This window comes from Necator americanus, chromosome V (assembly GCF_031761385.1).
Source record: "Necator americanus strain Aroian chromosome V, whole genome shotgun sequence".
NCBI lineage: Eukaryota > Metazoa > Nematoda > Chromadorea > Rhabditida > Ancylostomatidae > Necator > Necator americanus.
This window is the reverse complement of record NC_087375.1, coordinates 22357416-22379279: the sequence shown is the minus strand read 5'-3', so window position 1 is coordinate 22379279 and position 21864 is coordinate 22357416. Positions and strand designations below refer to the sequence as shown.

General features: G+C 41.4%; 2 protein-coding genes across 2 annotated transcripts; both read right to left on the bottom strand.

Annotated features, from left to right (window-relative positions):
* Positions 1-948: 948 nt before the first annotated feature.
* Positions 949-8555, bottom strand: RB195_014839 (uncharacterized protein; the record flags this gene model as incomplete). The annotated part of the gene is made up of 10 exons (XM_064205269.1): positions 949-987; positions 1037-1130; positions 1188-1260; positions 1332-1445; positions 1526-1646; positions 2177-2276; positions 5367-5533; positions 8181-8270; positions 8330-8465; positions 8533-8555. 10 exons carry the CDS (start codon positions 8553-8555, stop codon positions 949-951), a joined length of 957 nt encoding a protein of 318 aa, XP_064061150.1.
* Positions 8556-9352: 797 nt separating this feature from the next.
* Positions 9353-21385, bottom strand: RB195_014838 (uncharacterized protein; the record flags this gene model as incomplete). The annotated part of the gene is made up of 11 exons (XM_064205268.1): positions 9353-9440; positions 10692-10838; positions 10896-11021; positions 11116-11246; positions 14433-14558; positions 14633-14774; positions 14987-15043; positions 16577-16680; positions 16753-16897; positions 20680-20771; positions 21272-21385. The coding sequence occupies 11 exons, from the start codon at positions 21383-21385 to the stop codon at positions 9353-9355; spliced, it is 1272 nt and encodes a 423-aa protein (XP_064061149.1).
* Between the last annotated feature and the right edge of the window lie 479 nt (positions 21386-21864).

The window sequence follows — 21864 nt, the reverse complement described above, 5'->3', positions numbered from 1 at the left end:
AGCTAGTTAATGGACAACGTCTCAATGGCTTTCTTCTGCACAGAGAGAGGATATGACGAGACGAATATTCGTTTAGCACCTTTTTGGGTTTTCTTGAAGTTTTTCTTTCGCTCAGATGCTGTTTCAGAGCACAGAAAAGGTGGAGGTCCGAGCTATACGGAGACTTGGGCGCAGCTGTCGAGCCCAGGCTCTACAGAAATAGTATCGTCACCATTGCCGCGTTTAGGGCTTTTTTAGCGCACTGCATCGGCCGGCATCTGCAATAGTTTCAAATAGAGATTGGCGCTGATTGTCTGATCACTCTCCAGCAACACCCAGAACAGAACACTTTGCGAATCTAAGAACACGAAAATTCAAAGTGGGTAACAATCAATATATGCAGAGACCCAACACACGTGTAGTAGAAGTTATTTTTTCCCTCAGTCGAGTTATCGCCTCGTACTTTCAATTGGTCTAGGGTATGTGTGTGAAACAGAGGAGCATCCATTGCGGTGGGTGTGCCGTACTTGGGTGGGTTGAGCAAACTCATTCAGCGCCAAATTTACGCAAGATACAAGAAACCAGGCGGTTGCAGCAATCACCGTTTCCAAGAGAACCATTCTAGCAAGTTGTGCTGCACACTTAATTCGAAATATGTAGTAGTCCTATTAACCCAATGTTAACAACTCTTTATAGGATGCAGTATTCGTAGCACACTGCACTGACAGCGTATATCCTTCAGAAACTTCTCATCTACTGTTGTTTCTTTCCATTGTCGAATGGTTCTTTTCTTCTCTGCTGCTAGAGGGTGAGAATGGTCAGTTTGCCATAAATATCGTTTCACCAAGGCCTTGTTGTCAAAACAAGAAAACATAGTTGTTTCTGTTACAAAGGTTGAGTTTGAAAAAACTGAGAGTTTGAAATAGTTTATTCTGGAAGTTTTCGCAAAATCAGTGATGATCACCCACTTCAAGTAATAAGATGTGGAAAATCCGTGAGGAATGGAACCTGGAGTTTAACAGTTATTGTAACGCAAACAATTGAACGTAATGCTTACATTGATCGAATGCAAGAAATCTGCAGTAATTTTATCATTCACTGTCCAAGCAAGTACTTGAATTCCATACAACCGTGAATCTTCAACAAGATAGCTGCAATCATACAAATGAGGCTGTGTGTGTTGTCGCAAAAATATCTAAAAAATATACCCATTGATATTGTTATGGTGCAGAAGAAGCATATCGACTCCCAAAAATAGCGGTAAAAGGAACGATCTAATGCCTTAAATCAGCACGTTAAGTGAGACAGAATATGAATAAACACAAACCGACAAAAATGAGCGAATCCCGAACCTAATTCAATTAAATCGTCCACAATCCTATAGAAAAAGAAATAAATAGTCGTATGAAAACGTGTGCTCCGTGAATCGTCCTCATAACTCATGTATCCCGAACGGTGTGTAAAACCTACAATAATATTGGCAGAGGGCAGAGGCAGAGTGCTAGCAGTTTACACAATCAAAATAATGTATATGGACTGAGCTTACCGGTTAGTATATTCTTATCTATTTTCTTAATAATGTAAGGAACTTTAGCATTAAAGCTTGAAACAATTACAATGTCGTACAAATTTTTCGTCTTAATAAGTTTTGTGAGAGATTCCATCATCTGTAAGCAGAATATGCCTGGTCGTTTTAAAATTGGTTCAAAAAAACTAAAGAGGAAATAAAAGTGCATGCATGTTTCCGGAATTGATTTTTAATTTTTTACCGCTGAGAACGCACTTGAAATGAGGCATCAAAGATCTACAAAAACTGAAATCACAGCATTTTTAACATTTTCTGTAGCACTTCCCAAGCACTGAAGCAATCATTTGACATTTCGAAACAAATGTAATATTATATCTGGCTGCATAACTAATATTATATTTGGCTACATAACTAATCTGTATCTGAACTTTTGCCACTGCTCGACTATTCTGGCAATATGCTCTCTCGGGATCAATATCCACCAAAAATGAATTCGCCATGGTCATTATAGATCGTCATCATATTTGATTTTTTTAATCCGAGATAGTATTTGGCAGAATCTTTTTCTTTACGATTCCAAAACAGTAACAGAAAGCTGACTTTTATTGTTTAGTGCAGCGTTAAATAAACACCAAAAACGACCAAGAAAAGGTTTCTCGGAAAACTAACCTTTTTATTAGCATCCTTGACGTCGAAAATCATGCGCATTTTATTTTCCCGACACCATTCAACAGCTTCAAAAAGAGTTGGTATATGGTCTTTAACACCTCTGGAAAAAGTTTCGTATGCTTCAAAGTATTTTGCTTGTGCGCTAGTTCAAACGTCGTTGTCAATTGACGTAAACTAATAATATCATTCTGTATAATAATTGACTGAGGTAACGTATACAAGTCTGATTATTAACTTGGCACCTTATGTGAAGCAAAGTTTCCGAATATTGCAGAAGGGTGCTGTCGTCTAGCACCATACCAGAGCCGATACCCTGAGAGGTCGGATGCCCGAGGGAAACATGGAATTTGGCGAAAAATATCCGTCTCGCAACATTGAACTGCCAGCCGCTAGCAAGTGAACTCCAAGAAGCTTCCCTGTCCAGACTTCTGCGATGTCTGCGTGCACTGTTTGCTGCATTGCAGGAGACACATCTCAGGGATCGCCTCACCATCGTTATCGACAACAAATATACACCATTTGGTGCGGCGATGGTGATGAAAGGCAAGCACCAGAAGAGCTGTAGGAAACGACTACAACAAACTTGTGGAGGTAAAAGTTGGATCAACTGTGTCGTCAAGATGCGCCTTTATACTTATGTGGAATCGCAGAGGACTCAAACTCTGGATCGTGATTGCTCATCCTCCTGCAACGACTCGAGAACCCGAGGACTACAGTAAGGACTCATTTTGTGATTACTTCAATACGTTGATATCAAAGATACTAAAACAGCAAGCGGTGATTGTTTGAATTGATGCGAATGCAGAGATAGAACTTGAACAACAATCCAAAGTGCTTGAAGAATGGTTCTATCACACTGAGCAAACATCGGACAACGAAAATTGTCTGATAGACCTTTGCGTGCAGACGAACCTCATCATTGCATCCATATTCAACAGGAGTCATCGATGCCACCTTACGTGACAAAGGACCCCTTTAACTTTTGAAGAGCACCAAAAGTACTTATGCGGAATCGGAAGGTAGCGACTCTTAAGCTTCAGATCGATTACATTTTGACAAAACATCCCTTTGTCAGATATGCAAAAATCTAGAGGCGTCTGGGACGTCGCATTCGATTCCGAACTCTCAGTTCCCCCCAGCTCGATGGCACGGTTCCGGAAAGATTAACTGAGTTCGTCATTATGCGAAGCTCGATGTGGCAGGTCTGAGAGACGATGAACGCGGACAGAACTTCCGCTAACGAGGGACGATCAATATTGGATTACGAATCAAGAGAGTGGATGGAGTTGACTCTTTCACTGAATGCTTCAAAAAAACACTCCCGGTTTTAACTGCGAGGGAGAAGTTGATCTTTACATTTACGGAGACAAAATCTGCGTACAATCTCTGTACGTGTATTCCACACAGTTCACCGCCACTGCTGGTACCTTCAGCCGGGAGAAGCCCTTGCAGGAGCTTGCGTCGTCAGTTGAAACGTGATCACGAGAACGAATAGACGCCAAGATCGAAGGAGTTTGAGAAGGCGTAGGAGGAAAAGAACCAGAGAAAATCCCATACTCTGCAAGGCAGTTTATCGGCAAGACGAGAACATGTTGCCTAAACACTGCCAACGGTGTGGATGTCGGTGAGAGACAATCTGGAGGGAACATTTCAACACCTTGTTGAACCGGCAAGCAGCATCAGTCACTGAACTCGTGCATGGCCAAAGACCGGTCTCGTGCATGGCCAAAGACCATCATGGTCAGCAAAGAAACGCCGATTAAGTCGAAGGTTCCGCGGAGAGGGATAGATGGAATTAAAACGGAACTGGTGAAATCTTCTTATTTCTTATAATTGTGAGATTAATAAGATTATTCTATCAATATGGACTGACGAAAAGGACCCCTGACTTGTGAAGACACGCCATCATAATTCTTCTTCACAAGAAGCCATATGTCTATAATTACAGACGATTATCGCCGTGTCATATGTGCAATATTTGAACATCTTGAATCAACCTATCAAACATCTTTTAGAAACATGTCCGTGATCAGCTCTTGTCGTGGTCGATCTACGATTGACCAAGTATTCATTTTCAGAAGGGAGATGAAATTGTTGCAGCGGCATTCGAAGACTATGCAAGCCTATCTTAGCTTTTCTAGACTTTATCGATTCTCTTCTTCGTTCCCTACTACTCAACACGCTGTGCTCGATCCCAAGAAAGTTTAATGAACGACATGAAGAGAAGAACGGCTGCTGTGGTTCGAACACCAGCCGGATGGACTTCACCGTCCACCACCACTTTTAGCACCATCGACACGTCCCTCGACCTCAAGAAAGTCGACGATGTGGCAGTATTCGCTTCAAACAGCGCGAAGTTGTTGTAAACCTTACATCAACAATTCATTTTGTCATGGTGTAAATCGGAGATTGCTATGGATCGTCCACGCCAATTTAAAGCCCTGAGTGTTTACTGTTTAGACGACTTCTAAGCTACTTCGGCTAAACTCTGGACGGAGGTTGCAAAAGAAAATCTGAGGCATTGATAGACAACATGACCTAGAAACAAGGTTTCGTAGATTATGCAGTAGCGAAGGAACACTAGCTGAAGATTGAGCAAGATGGGCCCGGATATGTTTCAGGACGACATACCACGGGAAAATGCAGATAGCTGCCAGGTCGTAACGTCCCCCGGACAGATCGGTGCTAGAAATGAAATCAGCGCGATTATTCTGACGCACCAGTACCGCGCAATAATTCCAAGCGAATTTATCAGAAGTTAATGAGATGTGAACCACTTCAATGTCGTACATAATTGGCATTTCATCCCAGCGTTCACCACCGTATGTCTACTCTCCTGCATTTCATTCACAGGATGGCTTTCTCTAGAAACTGCATGTATGGATAAAAACAGCTGTATCAATAGTAACTAACAGTTTTCGAAATCTGAACTAAAACTTTCATCTCCATCTGCATGGCGATAATGTTTCAGGATAAGTTTAGGAGCAGCTAGGACTCAAGAGGGCTTTCCACAAAGATGCCTATATCATGACGCATGCAAGAAATTGAAGAAGAGTTTTAGTAGGGACTAAAACACTTTATTCTTACTCTATATCTTTTACCATATTTTTTTTTACAGTGAAGTGATAAGCTGTCACTGTTTTTCTTATTGTTAACGAAAATTGTAGCCGACGCCTACTTAAATTCTTACCTCACTGATTTAAGAGAAATGTCTTTTATGTGCTGCAATGATGTTTCAGAAACAACTGCTTCTCTGCGGGAAGTACGTCCAGTGGTATTATCGTGCATCAACACTGGCACGAAGTCAGATGATAAATGGATATCAAATTCGACGAACGTACATTTAGCTTCCTTCGCCTACAAATAAAATAGTCCTTTCTTTCTTTCTTAAGTCTAACTTCTTCTAAGGTTCAAATCCAATCAAAGATCAGCAAAGAGGAGTAGCTCAGGAGGTAGCGCATGGTTACCTTTACTTTTAAAGAAAAGGGATGGGTATTCTTATACTGTATATCTGCATGTATATCTGGTTGAAGAAGAGCTTTTGGGAAATCTTCTTTGTTTTATGTCTATTATGCAGTAAAAATTAATTAACATTATCACCACTATTGTAACTTACTGATAAATTTTCAAAATTGACATTGCAACAACTCGACTTATGAGTGAGCTCCAGGAACTCTCTCTCTTTCCAGACGATATGGAGAGAGCGAAACTTTGTGAAGCTCACTCACTCTCTCGCTGCGATATCAGCGTGCACCGTCTGATGCAATGCAGGAGAAATTGTAGGGTGCATCAATGACCGCTCTTCCATCACTATCGATAACTACACTATCTACCTCGGCAGGTGTCTTTGCACGACTGTGGTATCGCGGAAGACTCAGAGTTCTGATTGCAATTGTTCACGCCTTTACGGAAACACTAGAAAACTACCAGAGCGACAACCTTTATGATGAACTCAACAAAAAGCTGTCCCACGATACCTAATCAGCAAGAGGTCGTGGCGGAGTTGGACTCGATCGGCGGAATTGATGCGAGTTCGATATCGAATAACAATGCGATGTGTTTGGAAAATAGTTGAAAATTTCTTCGAAGAAGGAAACGCTGTCCGGCGACCGTAATTGTCTAGAGGACTCTTGCGAGCGGACGAACCTCATCATAACATCCACACTCAAGGGAGCTCATCGTTGCCATCTGCTCACGTAGTTAGGACCACCACTCAACGTCATAAGAGGAGCGCCAGCAGTGGGTCCCAACTCTTAAACTTTAACTCGATTACGTTTTGACAAGGAACGTCCCTTGAGGAAGTCTGCACTACTACTCTTTCCCTGAGCAGTAAAACGTTTGAAAAAATTGCGATTGTGAAAACGAACGGACGTGAAGAATACAGCGTGAACTGCGGAAAACCTTTGATCGAGTCGAACGTTCTGGCCTGTATCCAGAGAATAGACCAGCTTTCGTCGTGGTCGGTCTATGATTGACAAAGTGTTTATTGCTCAGGAGAACGATCGAAGTGTGGCAGCGGCATCGAGGCCTTCCTGAACTTCGGAGCTGCTTTCGACTCTCATGCCCGTCTGTTTTAATGTGATCTGCTTTGATGGTATTCCTGGAGAATTGAAGAAAGAAATCGAGGAACAAGAGTTGCGGTTCAAAAGTCGGATGTGCTTTACCATTGGAAGTGAAAACTAGGCTGTTGCGATCGTTTCAGTTTAAATTTGACGTCGATGATAGCATGCGAAAACAGTTGATGTGGTTCTAAGACTGTTTGAACGTACTTTGGCCTGCCACTATTTCGCCGACGAATGAGGGTCTAACAATAAGCACCGCGAAACTGCAACGTGTCGTCGATCTTGTATCGAAAGTACTTGCATTCGCGGTTTATGACTCCATTCTAATAAATGTAAGCAGATGTGTGTCTCCGCGAGATTCTCGGGGGGAATTATGGTGAAAGGCAACTAATTGGACGTCTGGGCCGGTTGAAAAGTGAGAGCAGCTACGAGAGAGAAAGAATATTAGGCAAAGGTACACTGTAGGTAGTTCGGCACTCAACTCCTTAATCAAGTGTCTGCGGTCTCCTGTCAGAGAGTTCAAGCTAAAGCGGCGATCAGAAGAAAATTGGCGTCGACAGGCAGTTCAAGCGAGACATAATGTTTCACAGACTATGGAACTGGAAGCCCTCAAATACGTTTAAGATCGATTCACTTCAGATGCAGATTAGTCGCGTTAGGCTGTAACATCCGTCTGTTGTGCTGCCGGGAAAGTAATAGATGAAGCAAAATTTGTTCCACAGCGTCAATTTATTGGGCAAGCATTGAATGAAAATTAGACGGATCCCAGAGATTTGTTTAGATTTGTGCACTGCCTGTAAGAAACAACCCTAGTGCGTTACACACATTTCTATTTTTACAGGCAGTATATAGCCGTATCGCGGCTGGTGTGGCGCTTTCGGTTAGGGGTCCGTTGTAGCCACATGGTCGAGGGTTTGAAACCGCCCCAGTGCCAACCAAGACCTTCATCCCTCCGGGGTCGATAAATTGGTACCTGACTTGTCTGGGAGGATAAAAACATTGACTTGATCATCGGCTGGCCCCCACAGTTCATTGTATGGGTCAACACGCGTTCCAAGACCTCCACGATTACGAATTCCAGTAAAACGCGTTGGCGCATCCCAAGTGTATTGATACGCCAGTGACCTTATCCTTTTATATAGCCGTATCAAAACGACATGAAGAATGGACAGTCATGGACCGCTCTCAACGCTATGCCAAATTTTCCTCAGTTCTCTTAGCTTAATAGGCTGCGTTCGAAGCGGTGCAGTAGAGACAGTGGCCGGAATAGAGGTAAGACCATGACGAACTGCAGAGGTGAGTGGCGGCAGCGAGGATCCTTACACGACTCCAACCGCTACTCCCCACTACGCCGCTTCGACAGCAGCCGCTTACGAAACTGTCGGTGCTTCATATAGTTCTGACCAAACTTTAAATGGTATTCTTTTGCACTTTTGACTCACCTTCTTGAAGCCCGCAATAGAATTTTCTGGTGCTTCTTTCGGAGATCCGCGGTGCCCACCCACCTTGAGCCCAGTGAAAAATATTTTTTTCTACAAATTTAGCCTTTTTTACATTAACTACAAGTATTTCTCAACATTGAAACACTTGCATGTTTTGCTTTGACATTCTCGTTTTTGAACAAGTAAAAAAAGACGGTGAGTAGAACAGGAATGCTTGCAATAATTCTCAGCAGCAGTTCAACACGTTCAAGAAGAACAGTAAGTATGACCAGCACCAAAATTTGCCTGGAATTAATGATCTTTTTTACTGGAGTGGAACACTTTCGAATGATGAGCGGTGCTAAAAACCGACCATGCTGCTGCACAGGCGATCATCAAAGTGAGGTCTACCTCACCTCTAATCTCCTTTAATAACACTATTCTTAAATGCCGAATCCGTTGCGATAAGTTCACTTTTATAAAATCTTCTTGATGGGTAGGGTCTAGCCGTCATCTTCTAGCTTGTTTTCTTCTCTAATTACCACATAAATCTACACATTTCCAAATAGTTATGATATCCCATTTGTAGGCTGCTGCTTCATTTCTCCGCTGTACAGACATCATTAACATATGGCACATGGAGTGGCTAAATGTATATTGGCGTGTGTTCTCTAAAGCATGTATAATATATCTATGTGTATATATTAGCATTGAAATAGGAGAATATTTGAAGCAATAAAGGAAATATTGGTCTTTCAGTTAAGTTTGGACATTAAGTCATTCCGGAACAAATCTGTTTGCTTTATCAATTTTTGCTCCTGACGTGTCCGTTAAGGTTTCATTACACTAAATAAACAGTTAACAGCAGCGATAGACATTGAAATAGTTCAAAAAGAGGAACAGACGTTAACAGCAGTGTGAAGAATCAAAATAACAGACTTCACACATTCGCTTCGTATTTCTCGGCTATTTTTCAGAAGCCGAAAGAGAGAAGATGCAAAATACACATTTATTTCAGAACATCAATGTAGCAGATGAAATATTAGCACAACCATAGAACCTGAAAGCTACCACCCTCAAATATTAGCAGTGATTGAGAAGAGTCAATGACAGCTTGAGTGAATATAAAAGACCCGTTGATATCAGCACGTCCTCAATCATGGCATGAAGAATACAATTAATCTGATTGCTCACTAAGGGGTTTTCGGAGGATTCGATACGTCCTCACTGAACGTGACCCGAATTTCTGGAGCAGCGATCTGGGAATCCGCCACACTTAACCTGAAACAACACTTCTCGCTTCCAGTGATTGTACAGTTGAACGGAAAGACAGCCGTAGTTGAAAAAATACAGAGTAAACTACTACTGCAGTCTTTCTCCAGTTTTCTTATCTTTCTAATTCCTCTGTAGCAACTATAATCAATTCTCACACAACGTCCAAACAAGTAACGACCGCTCACTTTTCCGTAATCCTCGTAAGAAACGGCGTTGGAACGGGGTTCGTTCCTGCGAAGTACGCTAGAAGTACGTTACGGGGCGCGTTGCAATCTTTCCCTAATCGTCGTGAAGAGAAAAAAAAAAGTTCACAACAAAAGTAAAATCTGTTTTCTAGCGAGACAATTAGCGTGATACTACACGAATGCTTGAAAATACCATCCCAACAAAACAGAAGAAATTTCTAGGATCTAACATACTACTGATTCTCGCCTTCTCCAGGATAGATATGATTCGTTCCGACTGCAGCACAACAACTTCTTCTAAATCAGCGCTGACTAGTGCGCTCAGCCTGTGTGTGGGAATGTCTGTATGAATTAACATAACTTAATAGGAACTTCAGTTTTCCCACAATATTCTCATCAACTTTCAATAAGCCGCTGAAAGGGAGACTTCAAGACTAAAAAAAGAACAAAACTACTGAGAAAAATGCCCTTGCTTGTCTTGCTTTTAGATTAAGCTTCAACAGAATCTTTCAGGTTAATGCAACTCTAAACAGATTTCCTGGTGGAGGCAACGACGCTCAGTACATGAAATCTGTAGACAAAGAGCCTATTTTCACACATCTTCTTTCCAGAATTTGTTTGCTCTACTGAATGATAGCAAAAACGGCTTGCGGAATCATTGTACACGGAGAAAATGGCAATAGGCAAAACTCAGTTTCTTAAGATAGTAGAAGTTAAAATAAAAATCTATGGTGGCAGCTTTCCCTTAGTTTTTATAGTCTTAACCAAAGCAAGAGTTTACATCCTACAAAGCCGATAATCGTGTTTATTCCACAGCGCTCTTTTTGCACCAAAGAGTAGCCCTTGTTCTAAGTTGCTGCATCCGAAAAGTAAACCACCATAGCAATAATGCATAAAAACAAATCATTATGTGGGTGAGAGCTCTCATTGAGCATCTCGTTATTCTTTTTTGCGATGTCCAGAACAGAATGTCACCATCTGAATGCACTGACATCGACAGAGGTTTCCCAGTAAGATTTAGACGAGCATAATTCAGAAAAGAAAGAAAAAGGATATAGCCTGAGAAACACACTTATGTTTCTTCTTTCGTTTTTCCGTCGGCAGACGTGGTAACCGGAAATCTTCGTGATATTTACTGGTTCTGCTGTTATACTCAGAGGAAAACCGATCGTTTCGCTTTTGTAGGCAAAGAGGCTTCAGTAGAACGTCTGAATTCCGGCTAAAATAGCAGAACGCGCACTTTCCCTAGAGCTGTATTGAGATTGAAATCAAAGACCTGCTTGTGCTCAACTTGCTCCCAGCTCTCTGAGAATCTCCTGTTCCAGAATTCACACGCATTGAAGCGGTGCGAGACATTGCCGTGTAGTTGTTATAGTCAGAAACTGATGCGCAGCAACCATTCCTAAAAGCTCAACTGTGAGAAGACTGGAAATCAAGTGAACTTAAATCAAATTTTCCTTCGAAAATTCGTTATGCAATTATCTCAGTAAACTTACTTAATAATAAAGATCAACGTCTGTCTATATTTCTCGGAGAAAGTGAAATAAACAAAAAATGTTGTGGCTGAGTTAAGCACAACAAGCAGGTTCGAAAGGTCATTGAGAGTGTACGCGATGTGCATGGTGGTCTGAAATCAAAGCAATCAAGCAAGCAGCAAATAATCGGTCTGTATTTGCGAACCACATCAACGTAGTTGAAAATTTTCGTCAATTCTTTTTCGTGATTGTTCAAGGAATGAGAATGAGAATATGAGAAAACCAGTCTGAGCGTCCGGCTAAAGCCGGACTTCAGACTTTCTGTGGTGTTTGCTTCGCTCGCTTTCACTGAAATTAATATTAGTGTTATCAGTTCTATGAAATTGGACTTGTGTATCTCCGGCAATCCTTCTTCCTTTTTTATATTATAACTAAATGCGAAAGATTTCATAGTCTTCTTTCTAAACGTGTCAGTTCTACATTTGCAGAACAATCGAGCTTCAGCTCCAAACACTCCTTATCAATATATTATAGACAATATTTAAAAGTATCACGCCAAATGTGGGTTTTTCTCCTGTTTTCTACAAACGGTTATCAAAGAATGGTGCTTTGGCATAAAATGACGTGAAAGACATCATCCTACTGATTATGATAACGTTCCACGTCAGATCACATAAACATCCTGCTACTATTTAAGCAGCCGTTTTCATGCGCGTTTCCACTTTCTGAGAACGGCATGATACCAACTTGAGGCGAACGAAGAAGGAAATAGATACGTGGAGGAGTCATGAAGGTGAAAAGCAACGCGCCCAGTGACCACGGCTATGGAACGGCTTTAACCATTTATCTTTTGCGACATGCACACAAAGTTAGTACGCACCATTTCGACACCGCGGGACCCGTTGCAACCAATTTTATGGCCTTCTGTGGTGCAGGATCCGATGCCGTGGGACCCATCGCAGCTTCTTCAATAGGCATCTGGTGCCGCCGCGCCAATCCGACGCTCCGGGACCCGTCGCAACTCATTTTATAGCTATCTGACGCCGGATGGACCCGTCGCACCCCCTTTTTCGAATTTCGAATTTCGAATTTCGAACACACACACACCACACACACACACACACACACACACACACACACACACACACACACACACACACACACACACACACACACACACACACACACACACACACACACACACACACACACACACACACACACACACACACACACACACGCACACGCACACACGCACACACACACACGCGCACACACACACACGCACACACACACACGCACACGCACGCACGCACGCACGCGCACACACACACACACACACGCACACGCACGCACGCACACGCACGCACGCACGCGCGCGCACGTACACGCACACGCACACACACACACGCACGCACGCACGCGCACACACACACACACACACACACACGGACTAGGCTCGTTATTTTATATTATGATGTTTTTGACTCGGAAGAATCTTCTTAGAAGTGCCTTAGAGAAACGATTCACTATATTTTAAGGTATTTGTCTTTAAAAAGAATCACTAAACGGGGTCCTTTGACGTGCTCTCATCAAATTATGAATGCATATTTCTAAAAGCATTATGACAAATATAACTGTTTATGTAGTGTTTATGAGCAGCAGTGGTTTCGAAAGTTAGTAGCAGTTATTATCTGCTGAGAAATTACTGATAATAGAAGCGGATAGATGACAGAAAATCACTAATTACTTAGGTAACTTCGTCATAAGTTCTTAAAACGTGCTCAAAATTGCAACTCTTCAAATTTGGAGAAACAACTTTTCCCTTTTTAAAGTGAATTTTTCCTTGTTTTATGGCGCGCTTGCATATACGACACTAAACTTTTTCATCAAGTCGTAATACCATTCGGAAAAAAGAAAACCACCCAGGCTTCAGCGAAAAAAAGCTATCAAAACAAAAATTCTATTTACAGATTGAGGAGAGACTCCATCAGGAGGTGCACTTCGTTCAAGTGGCGCAGAAAGTTCGACAAAGTGTTCGTTCGACATGATGAGAAGCATAAAAAAGCATAAAAATGGGAGAACCCGGTGAAAATGTTACGATCAGGAGAGCACAAACTGTTCTGATTTCCACGTGGGATCACTAATCCTTCTAAATAAATAGTGGAGACGAAGAAATAGCCAGAAAAGATAGAAACAGTTTAATTCAAAAGAGCATTATTCTCAGGGATCTCGGAATCGAGAGATTTCATATTGGCTCAAAGTCAAAAAATTGTTCTTTTCCAGAGTCGGTGTAAACACGAACCACTGCGACTACGCAGTTAATGGTTTGAAGTCTCCTTAGGCCAACAAAGCCTCTCCTTCTTCCGGTTGCGATAACGATAAATTTGCAAAGAATGTTTTCCGGGAGATAAAAAATGAATTGACACTTTCTTTCTCTCCAAATTCATTGCATAGCTTGTACACGCGTTCGTAAACCTCAAACGATTCAGAAGTCGAAAGCGTCGATCCAGCTCAGGGAGATTGATGAACGCCAACTACTTTATCGCATTAACCCATTAACGCCGACGGATTTGAAGCACTTATACATTCAACGTGACGCGAAATATGCGTAGTCACTGCAGTCGTATCTCGAACAAGAATGTATTTAGTTAACGATATGTGCAGTCAACATTAAGAAAACGAATTAACGTGTCATAGGCACACTTTAGCAATCTTTTCTATGAATGAAGCGAAGTCATTCGTATTGGTTGCAGGACAGCTTTACATTTTTGCATGAATTGGGTTGGACCATGAATCCCGGCAATTTCTTCAGTGAAAATGTTGCGCGAAGAATAAGATGTTTTGGCATTCCGTTTTATGTTTTTCGACAGAAAATTGCATGGTCTAGAAGAATGTGTTTAACGGGGTGTCAAGTCGACAAAAACGGTTTTTCGACACCTTTTGCTTCTTGCGTTTAGTCGGGGTCCGAAGCCACAGAAGCTGCTCGCGAGCTTCGTGAAGTGTATAGAGATGAAGCTTTTAAAGGGCTCAAAATTGATCAAGCATGACTTTTTTGAGTGGGAACCAGCTGATTTCTACCGTAGAGGCGCTTAACATCTCGCTGAATGTTGGGAAGAAGTTGTAAACAACAACGGAGGAAACACTATTGATAGATTTGTTGTTTATTTCTTGCTTATTCTCGTGGAAATCCAAACTTTAAAGGAGACTCCAGAACTTGTGGGCAACTTTCCTCTGACTTTAATGCATCTACCTTTCTAAAGCTCTGTTTTATTTATCATTCATTTTTGCAGCAGAACTATGTGATGTTTGTTAGGGATTCCTAGTTTTAAACATACCGGATCTACGAATAAGTCGGGAAATACGCTTTCGACGACATTCAACAGAAACGGTAGCGTGTTACAAACGGCAAACACAATCGTGACAATCAGCAGCATTACTGTTGTGGACTGTTCTCTTTGTTGCTGAAATCCATGACTTTCGATTCATCATCCCCTTAATATTTCCCTGTGAAAATATTCGTTGTAATGCCACCAACTTGTCTAGTTAACATCTGACGCATGCGACGTCCTTGCCACATAGTTGAGATCACGGAACCATTCAATACGGCCATAATTGTGAACGGGATCAAAAAATGTGTCAGTACGTATAAAATTGTGTAGTACCCAACGTAGTAGCCACTAAAAATCGTCACAGTTATAAATTGCATGTTGAGCAAAAACTGCCGATGAGGTTCCGCAAGAAAATTGGAAATGCGTCTAACTAGGATATGAATTAAGTAGGAAACAAAATGAATTAAATTGAATTAAATGAATTAATTAAATAGGAATGAGCAAAGAAAGAACTATAATTTTGAACTAAAACGAAACTAATCCATCTCGTGTACACTTACCGATAATTTGTAGGATCTCGTAGCCACTTTTCGTACAGCGCACCATCAGGAGTATGTCTGAAATATGAAAGATATTTGCGGACTTATTCTCCTTCATTTTCATCGCTACATTAAAAATTTTCGATGGACAAGACTCAGAACGGTTCTCCTCAAAACAAAAGATCTTTCCGAATGGGAATTTCTCTGCTTCTTCAGAAAATCATCTTTTAAAAGTGTGCCTCGATTACTCAAAAATGGAGCGGCCTTGTCCTTCATAAGATACTGTGAGCAACAAAAGAACACAATTGTCTTATTTCATGGAGCATTTCACGGCACAGTGACTTTTTGGATTTTTTTTTCTGGAGCGAACTTCAACCTCTTTTTCAGCAAGGGTTTTTCAGCAGTTCTTTTTCATGTAGAAACTTCTCTAACAGGAAAACTAATTTTACGAACTAAACTTTTTTTCGATTCCGACCTAATCTGAATTTTTTAGCGGTTCTTTTAATAATTATATATGCGCACAAATCAAGCAAAATCAGAATCGCGAACCAGAATTCCAAAGGTTGACAAACCAATTGATATAAGCATATTTAAAACGACATTAGCCATTTATCACATGATCCACTTATAGAATGATTCCAGAGGATAAGAGTTGCAATCAACACTTATTTGGGGTTCCTACGAAGCGTTCCTTTCTGTTGATGCGCACTGCGCATCACGGCCATAGCAATTTACGAGGTCTACACTTCGAGAGCTTGTAGCTTTTTTCCACGCGTTCTATGCATTCTTTTGATTCTTGCATTCGAAATGTTTGAGGATATTTGCGGAGAAAGGTAACAAAATGTCATCTTTACTAAATGTTGATTGCGTTGAGGATAGAAACTGGTAAAAACGACCCGAAACTTGGTGCAGCTGCGTAAACGCATAGGTTTGAAGTGACGCGGTGAAACTAACGGTTGGAACAAACCTTGGTCGTCTCTGCGACTGGAGCAACAAAGAATTTTGCCCTGTTTACTAGCGCTAACTTCATCGCACCACTTCTATCGCAACCGCTTACGCAATTACATCGGCTTCCAGCCGTTTTGGCCCGACCATGATTACGTTTCGACCATGAAAGCAAAACCGTAGGACTAACTGCAGCAGTTGTCTTGAAGTGTCAGAGCGATTAACTCTGCTTTTATATGCCCTTTCTGATGGTTCCCTAACCATCTATATTCTCGCTATACCGTAGTTGTACGAGAACAATAACAAAAATCTAAAAAATAAAACAAATGCTAAAAATTTGTAGAAAATATACGTCTTCAAGCGCAGGTGAAGCGTGGTTCCGCTGTACGCACGATCGATCAGCGGTTCTAATCCGCTCTAGTCCCAACCAAGCCTTACCCTACCGGGGTCGATAAGTTGGTACCAGATTTGTCTGGGAGGATAAAAACACTGACTTGACACATCGGGTGGAGCTCCAAGTCACTATAAAGGCTATTTTCGTGAACCTTAAAGAATTGTGAAGTGAACGTGGTGAACGCGCATTTCAAGCGGACTGATTAACCCCAGACATTTTTTTATCCTTTATGCGCCTCTAGATCTTCTCAACAATGTTCAAATTTAACCTACATTAGGCGGTACTCAAAAAACCTGGCAAAGTTGTATAATACTGCGAATATGAATATGCAAAGAACAGCTATCCTTGACTTCTTAGGAGTGCACCACACTCGGACCTGAAATTACACAAATCTCACCGTGTACAACTTTTCTTTAGTAGTAGTAAAACGCTGACTCCGCTGATTCACCTGCAGTGGTCGACAAACGGCTGTCCATCTTTCAAATGTGATCATCACCATTGTGTAGATGCTACACGTTTGCATGGTTAGATTCACTGGATATACTAGCTTAAGTACATAAGCAAGGAATGTCATTGCTGACTGTTGAGACGACCTGCAACGATGCCTGTATATCATGCTGTTTACTTTACTGTTTCTTTTTCTTGAGAGGCCATTTCTAGGATACTTCGCTAAAATTCCGCGTGCTTTGCCATTAAGCCACCTTACGGTTTTCTCGAATTTTCAATAAGCTTTATGTTGGAGAAAGTGTTGTTTGGTTCATGCGCCCGCTTACAACTGTTGATAATCAATTTGACACATCACAAAGAACGGTACGAGTTTATTTGCATGTGAACGAAAGAAACCTAATAGCTTTGTTTAAAAGCTACACTTCACTGATTCGACCTCCTTAGTTGCCCTCTGCACTTCCACTTTTTCTCGATAGTTGCGATGTACATACGCGAGAGGAGACCTCCCCGTAAAATTTTTGACCACTTTCCAGCTAGCTTTGACGCAAATCAGTACATCAGCATGCTTCCATGCAATAACCGTTTCGTCTGTTTGCTTTCGTTTTACGATCGTACGAAATTTTGTTCGCGATTTTCTGTTTTGTATTTTTTTTTTCAAATTTTGGTGGTCTTCCACAACAGAAGAGGAATAGTAGAAATATTCTATTTTGTGTGCTATTTTGAAAGTTTTGGTCAATTTCATAGTGGTATTTCAATAGCCAAGATTTCTCGAAGAAAAAAAATTGGTAGCAAGAAAGAATTTTTGGGTCTGTGCCTCACATTTTAATTGAAGGCTCTTCTACTAGGCGCTAGATACAAAATTATCTTTGTTTGATCCAAACAATGATCTCAATATTGGATTGGTGCATAACTATTCGCGGTTTCTTAGCGGGCGTTCTAACCACAAAAAAAACTGCATTTTGCCTTCCATTTCTTAAAAATAAGAACATTTTTCACTTTCTCTTTTCGTAAAGATGCGTAACGAAAATAATATTCACATTCGTTATATCATCCTCTACCACTTCGAAAACGGATGGTACGCGTCACAGTCATGTCGCGATCTCAGCGAGTTCTTCGGTGACGGACATTGAGTGAAAGACAATGCTAGAAATGGTTTTTTCGCTTCAAATCTGACGACACAGGCTTGGAGGACGATCCTAGAAGAGAACATCGGATACCAACGATCAGGCACTTCTGGCAGTCACGAATGAAGAGGAGAGCGCAACAGCTCGAATGTTGGCGGGCACCTTCAACAGCAACGTCTACTTTTCTCAGGTTGATCACCTTTATGCTTCAATCGAGATGAGAAGACGACACAAGAAGAATCATACTATTCTCCACTAGGATAATGCGCGTCCACACGTGGAACGGCATCGGTGTCATCAAATCTATCGCCAATAAAGGCTGGGAACTGCTTCTTCATTCGCCATATTCTCCCACAGAGGTGCCAACAGACTACCACTTCGATAGTTCATTCATTGAAAAACTGACACTCAAATAAAGTTTATGACGATTCTGATGAATTAGTGGCCGATGTCAAAGCGTGGCTTGCCTTCAAAAGATGCGACTGCATCACACAAGTCATTAGGAAATACTAGATCGTGGAAGTCAAACAACCATTCCGAATTTCAGTTCAACGGATTCTTTCACGCAAGCATATTTTTTCTCATTAGTGCTTTTTTTTTGTATTAAACGGCCCACGTTTGATCTGCTCATCTCTCCCTAATCATCGTAAAAAAAAAACAGCGTAGGAACCGCCCTAGTTCCGACGTGGTACGTCAGAACGCTGTCTATGAACATGTTCAGGTCACCTCAGCAGTCCATTCATTTGTTTTATTCGGATATGCTGGTGGCAGCTTCCCTTCTTCCTAAATATTTTGAAAACGGCGTGAGAGACGGGGTTGGCAACTGAAGTTTCCGACAAAACACCTCACAACGCTCCGCCTTTTGCATCGCGCTGGTCATCATCTGCAATCTATTCACGGGCTCTACTTGAAAAGGCTGCTCAAGGGAGCTCATTCACTATTGTTAACTTGCTCCCGGACGTGGGTTGTGCACAGAGGTCGTTTTTCAGTACAATTATAGAAGTGCTGAACGCGATCGCGTTCATGCTCGTGATCTACACTCCTGTCCTTCCCTATCGTGAAGAGATCTCAACATCGTAGTTTTTAAAATGATTTCCTTGAGTTTTAGCCAATATTGGTATTGATCGTCCTTATTAAACAACGTACTATCCTGCGAGTGCGCAGAACACTGGAGGCCTTTTGGATAACCGCCAAAAGTCCAAAAATGAACAAGAAGGATGAGTGCATTGTTATCACAAATGAGTTATCCCCATATCAAGACTTATGCGGGTTTTGATCTACGGGGCGGGCGTGAAGTCCTTACATAAAATCCTTGTGACCCGTTTGGATGCTTTTTGTAGGGGCGATGAGGCACTTGAGAGGATAAATCACTAATGGCTTTGAATTTTCCAGGCTCTGACGAAGGCGATAACTCCAGAACATTAGTCGTTGTTTAATAAATACCAATCTTGGCTGCAGCTCAAGGAAATGATTTTAAAAACTACGTTTCAACATGCCGAGATTCAAAGACAGTCGAACATGGGCAATGCTCGATCTTAACATCATCAATTTTGTGGTGCACTGCCTTTAACGACGTAAACGAATAGTATTGCGACAAAATGGCTAGATCATGTACCATTAACGAAAAACGTTCATGTCATCACGGTGAAGTGGGCCACAATGCATTGGAGCAACCATGCTTGAATCTAATACTTTCTTTCGTTTTAGCCTCTTGTGTCTCTCTTTGCCACCTCCACTTACTGTTCTATATCAAATGCAGTCTACCGCGAATCTAACGTGGTGGAGAAATCTGTGGGAAAAGATAGCTAGCTAGCTAGAGGGGCTGCAGATTACAGGATCAGGGGTGGTTCCGCTCAACTCTCCCTAGTCTTCCTAGAATACGGTGGGGGAACCGCTTAATTTCCTACGAGAAGTATTCAAACCTTCATCCATGTATATATTCTGGTCCGGTCAGCAACCTCTTCATTGTTTTAACTTAAATATGCTGTCGAGGAGAACGCATTTCCTTCCAACCGCACCATAGCTGGATGCGGCGCGTGTACAAGGGTGACAGTTGCAACTGAAATCATCGTGAAAGACGGAGTCTTTGACGCCATTCTTTTACCACGATTATGGAGAAATGAGCGGAACCACTCCTGGTCCCGCAGTATACAACCCCATCTCTAGGTTTTCCAGCTTTATTCCTCAATACGTTATATTAGTGGTATGTTGCCTTTAAGGTTGTAAGTTACGGCTGCTGATGCACGTTGCAATTCTTTGAGGACAGCGAAACTACCACCGACAGTAGTGTATGTTAATATCGTGAACATAAATGGTGTGAAAGTGTATGGATGGCAAGAGAGTACATTTAACAGAGTTCGAGCACATCCAGCAATTGCGCTTCAAAGCGGAATAAGAGTTGAAGCTAAGAAAGTACTAGTTGGTACATTTGTTATTGGATTAAAAAAAGTGAGGGGCTACCTGTGTTTTGACTTGTGATGCCCAGTACTTTAGCGAGTAAGTGTCCTTAACGCGATAGACACTAATCTGCGGAAATCACCTATCGTTAACTTGAGGATTAAAGATCCAGATTCATTCGCAGCAAGCGTTTGAAGGAAGCGGGTAATTCGTCATTTTATGAAGGAAAAGGAAATAAAATAGAAAAGTTGTTACTAGTTGTTTACGGATGTGAAAATTCAAGCAGATTTCATGAGGATAGAATCTCAGTGAAGAATCCCCTACATTTTGTTTGGTCTTCTAATTCAGAAGTTTGTAATATATTTTGAAAACCTTTCTTGCACAGAAACTTGAGAAACACCACTCACCACAGATCCAAACTTGGTATGACAAAGGTGGGTATAGAGAGTAGCAAAAGTGAGAGGTCGATGAACGACAGAGCACACAGAAGCACGTTCACCTGGAACAGAAGACTTTTCATCTTTAACGACTAAGGGAAAGCACTACAGTCGAATGTGTTCCTCCCTGCGATCGGAGCTCGATAGCGTCGCCGGAAAGAATAAATTACGTATTAGGTGATAGAAGGAGCGGACAAATCTATTTATTAGCCATATTCACCAATGAAATTTACAGTGGCTTAAGCTGGTAACGTCCGTTGATTTTTCCATTTTAAATATCAAGATTGCTGATAGAATTACGACCAGGAAATTACAATCAATGGCATAGCCAATCTCACAAGACGTTAACTTAGTGGCGAGAACAACTGGTGGTACAGAGGCGTACGCATCCATCTCGCTCGGGTCATGAAGCACTCCGAACAATTGCTATCAAAACAAATGATGTCACATTAATATGTTGAGAAGATCAACAGTGCCACATCTACGAATCATTCATCTCAAATGACTTCTTAAAGCTTGATATCCCAAGTGAAACTTCCGCACCTTAGCTTAAAAAACCCACCGAAGAACATCTCATGTGCGGTCGACTGAATAGCAGAAAAGAGAGGGCGTTGCCGAAACAGCCGATGATCACGAGCGAAAGGATGGCACATGCCATCCACTTCTGACTGTCCATCTGAAGGAAATCATGGATTCAATGTGATGTGCAAGGAAGAACGCAATTTAACTGCGATCAAAACGAGAATGTAGGAAGACGACATGAAACGAGAAATAACAAAGCAATAGAACTATGAGAATATGTCGACTATGATAACAGAAAAGAAGTAATAGAAAAAATGGTATCGTCAGTGAACAGCATACAACAAATTGCATTGAATTGCAACAAAAAATTGAATTGCATACAAAAAAGATTTCCAAAAAAAAGATCTTGAAATACCCTAAAATGGAACTAAACCTTATCCACAAAAGGATATAAATACAGAAAAAAAGATCTTATTTAGATAAGAAAGGGTCAAAGCGGTTTGCTGACATCTTATGAACTCTTTCTAACTTTCCTAGAATTCTAAATGAATCGAACGTCACGACTTTCCGGCTAAGGAACTTGAATATCATTTTCCAAATATATATGTTTCAAATTTGTGGTGAAGTAAATTG